This window comes from Sinocyclocheilus grahami, unplaced genomic scaffold, assembly GCF_001515645.1.
Source record: "Sinocyclocheilus grahami isolate Dianchi unplaced genomic scaffold, SAMN03320097.WGS_v1.1 scaffold6937.1, whole genome shotgun sequence".
Classification (NCBI taxonomy): domain Eukaryota; kingdom Metazoa; phylum Chordata; class Actinopteri; order Cypriniformes; family Cyprinidae; genus Sinocyclocheilus; species Sinocyclocheilus grahami.
Window position 1 is genome coordinate 4,863 of NW_015511161.1, and position 4,023 is coordinate 8,885.

Consider the following 4,023-nt stretch of genomic DNA (forward strand, 5'->3'; position numbering starts at 1 on the left):
ATGTAACCTTTGATGGGGCGGCCACCGTCTTTAGCTGGTGGGGTCCACGCAAGGGTGACATTATGCTTGGTTTTGTCAGCAATCTCAGGAGCTGCTGGCATGCTAGGTGGAGCTGTACACACACACAAAAACATGAAATATGTTAAAAACAACATGCATAAAAATCTGTTCAAAATAGAAATGCACTTAATTTCTGTTCTTACTCAAGGGATCGTCAGCAACGGCAGACTCAGAGATGGCACTAGGTGGTCCAATACCAGCAGAATTACAAGCCATTGCACGGAATTCATACTCCGTTCCTTCGATGAGACGGGTAACCTGGTATTCCCAGCCTTTCATGCCACGTTTTGACACCAGGATCTTATTCACGCGAGACCAATACGAAGTGCCCTTTTCACGCTTCTCAAGCCAGTAGCCAGTAATCATAGAACCACCACTGTCCCTAGGTGGTTCCCATGTCAGTATCATATGGGTCTTAGAGCGCTCAGCAATAGTGACCTTCTCAGGTGGGCCAGGCAGAGCAAAAGGATCCTTAATCTGAACCTCCTCTGTTTCACAGGCCTCACTTATTCCATATTTATTCTCAGCTTTGACTCTGAATTTATAGTTGCCACCAGTTTTCAGGTTCCATACCTGCAAAAAAACATTAAATCTTTATATTGTCCTTTAACAATATGATATCATATTTTTTCTATTTGTATTGTATAAACAAATGTATCTTTTTTGATACATTTTGAATGACTACCTATACAACTGCTTTAAAATAATTGTTTAGCTTACCGCATAATGCTTCTCGATAATGGAGTTAGTAACCTGCACCCACTCGGCCTTTTCAGGATCTTCACCATTAAGGTCTTTCATCTCAACAATGTAGTTGGTAAGTTCACTGCCACCAAGATCCAATGGGGCATCCCAGGATAGTTTGCAAGACTCAGCTTTGATATCTGAAACAGCAATGTTTCTTGGTGGTGTTGGGCGATCTACAAAAAAAGAGATTATCAAAGATCATTAGGTATATGCAAAATATACAAACACTTTGGACACTTAAGATGTGACTTACTGCATGTCAATGAATCGCATAACAAAAAATATAAAATCAAGAGGAATATGTTTTATAGAAACACTGTACAATGTAAAACATTTCACACATTTTTTTGGTGTGTTTTGTTGAACATAAGAGACAAAGAGATAAAAGTATTATATGCACTTTGTGGTGTCAAACATTAGTGGAGAATTTCCATAGTTAATGTGATGAACTACACCTGCGGCTACTAGGTGAACTTGAGGAGAACTGACTCCATACATCCACTTAAATTACTTCAACACGAGTTGCATATGCTCTAGCACAATTTGGTTGCAGATCCCACTTGGCTTGATATTTTGCCATATGAACAGGTTTAACTGAAGTGTTCAAAAATGTCTAATATTTGTACACTACAGGATAACTTACCCAACACTTCCACCATGATGGAATGACCAAGAGATCCCAAACGATTTGAGGCAGTAACTGTGTATGTGCCCTTGTCCAATCTAGTAACACCAGGGATGGAGAGTTTTGTATGTGATGTCAGCCTATCAATCTCTTTGGTTTCTATCAGGAGTTTCTCAGTTGGCTTGGCAATAACAACATCATCCTTCAGCCATTCGATCTTTGGCATTGGCAGGCCTGTGACTTCAGCGGGCATCTCAATAGGTTGGTTTTTCCTTACTTGAATCAAATCACCCTTGAAGTGCTTTAACATATGCAGACTTGGAGCCACTATAATCATCAAAAGAAAGATGGAATATGTGTCATCTAAAATGTGTGTGCTGAGAGACATCATAAAACTCTGTGAAGAACAATGATGTTAAAACTAGAAAAGGACAAACCTTCATCATCTTGAATGACAACAGTCATGGTAATTGAAGGCTCACTTTCACCAAATGCATTGACAGCCTTTGCACGGAACTCATACATATGCAACTCATCAAGGTCTTCAACTGTCAAAATTTGAGCAGTCATCAACTCTGGGTTGACACGCTGGAAGGCTGGTTGATCTTGTCGCTTTTTCTCAATGATGTAGCCAAGGATTGGACTACCACCATCATTACGAGGTGGCCTCCATTCAATAGTAACAGAGGATTTGGTCCGCTCGGTATAGTGGAACTTTTCAGGAGAAGTTGGTGGACCTAACATTTAATACAAATATGACAATAAATACATAGGAACATTCATAATATTGAGTGCTATTGTGGGAGTAAAGCATTGTGCATACAAAATTTACCTTGAGGATCCACAGCACGGATAGGTCCAAGATCGACTGGAGGTCCACATCCATACTTATTCTTAGCCACAACACGGAAAATGTATTCCTGTCCCTCAATAATACCTACAATCTCACATTTGGATGAAGCGGTCTCAATAGGTTGTCTCCATGTGTGCATCTTTGGTTCCCTCCTTTCAACAATAAACCCTGTCAGATCACTACCACCATCATCATCAGGATCTGACCAATTCAACATCATTAGCTTTCTGGTAACCACAACAGGTTTCAGGTCAAGAACTGGTCCAGGAACATCTGAGAAGAGATTTTAAATGTGGGAAATTGTATGTCATGCATGCTGTAATGAGAATGAGTGTATGCATTTCAAATCCAAATTACAATGAAAAATTCTTACCCATAACTTCAACCCTGGTCCATGCAGACTTGATACCACTTGGATTTGCTGCTTGGATTTGGTATTTGCCGTGATCACTTCTCTTTGTGGTTTTGATAACAATAGTGCTGTCCTTTCCAGCTTCCTCTACCTCCATACGATCTTTTTCTAATGGACCATCATCCTTTGTCCATTTCAAAGATGGAAAAGGTCTACCAGTCACATGTGCTGGTATTCTCAGCATCTCTCCAGCTCTAACAACAACACCATTTTTCACTGAGATATCAAGCTCGATGACTGGAACCTCTGTTTTGACAAAGAAACAGAGACATATATTTAGCTGTTTATTTTAGAATAACACTTCAATTGATTATCAAATAAAGTTATTTTTATGTTAATACCTGCAGGGTTTCTCACAATAACTGCATCAGTAAAACCTGGTTGTCCTTCACCAGCACAATTGACTGCCACTACACGGACAATATATTTAGCTCCTTCTCTAACACCAAACACTGTAAATGTGTGGTTCTTCCATGGTCTCTCTGTGGCTCGTGACCAGTCTTTGGTACCAGCAACAACTTTGTCAACATGATAACCAAAGATGTCTGCGCCACCATTGTCTGCAGGAGGATCCCATTCAACATCAATTGAATAGTCTGAGGTGTCGACAATTCTTGGAATTGGTGGACCTGGGGGCCCTGAAATAAATAATTGTTATACAGTAATTATTATATTTTAAATCAATATTAATTTGATGTTACATTTATTTCTTATATGTTTATGGTTTATAGTCAATTCTAATACTACAAACTTACTGATTGATGCCTGTGCTGTTTTTGGCTCTGACGGGGGGCTGAACTTTCCAGGTCCTGCTACATTTTCCGCACAGACTCTGAAAATATATGTCAGACCCTCCAAAAGGCCCTCTACATTTATTTCCAAATCAGGAACCATGGTGCGATTGACTCTTGCCCAGTGTGTGCTGTTAACTTCTCGTTTCTCTACCCAGTATCCCTCAATGGGGCTGCCATTGTCTTTGGGTTCTGTCCAGGTAACAAGCATACTGCTGGCCGTGGAATCCTTAATTTCAGGTTTCTCCGGCGCATCTGGAGGATCTGAATTGACAAGGCATATCGAACTGTTTAATTAACTGTTAAACACAATAATGCAAATGATGATCTCAAGCAAATGTCTAAAAATCGGATTACCGAATGGATTCTTTGCAATGACGGGTTTGGAGATGCATGGGGTTCCAGGACCATACTTATTCTCTGCAGTGACACGGAAGAGGTACTCCTTGCCCTCAATAAGTTTTGGTACTTGAAATTTACAGCCTCTAAGGATTGAGGTTACAGTGACCCATCCAAGCTCCACCTTGGAGTTATC

General features: G+C 40.2%; 1 protein-coding gene across 1 annotated transcript in view; it reads right to left on the reverse strand.

Moving 5' to 3' along the window:
• The window catches only part of LOC107577707 (titin-like), a gene marked incomplete at its 3' end in the record, with an annotated part of 7,067 nt that extends 3,050 nt beyond the window's left edge, over window positions 1-4,017 (reverse strand). The window contains exons 1-10 of the mRNA XM_016263754.1: window positions 3,846-4,017; window positions 3,453-3,752; window positions 3,039-3,335; window positions 2,659-2,943; window positions 2,265-2,558; window positions 1,870-2,169; window positions 1,451-1,759; window positions 781-980; window positions 204-633; window positions 8-112 (exon numbers count right to left, since the gene is read on the reverse strand). Coding sequence (XP_016119240.1) covers window positions 8-112; window positions 204-633; window positions 781-980; window positions 1,451-1,759; window positions 1,870-2,169; window positions 2,265-2,558; window positions 2,659-2,943; window positions 3,039-3,335; window positions 3,453-3,699 — 2,467 coding nt within the window. The remainder of the gene's footprint in view (window positions 1-7; window positions 113-203; window positions 634-780; window positions 981-1,450; window positions 1,760-1,869; window positions 2,170-2,264; window positions 2,559-2,658; window positions 2,944-3,038; window positions 3,336-3,452; window positions 3,753-3,845) is intronic.
• Between the last annotated feature and the right edge of the window lie 6 nt (window positions 4,018-4,023).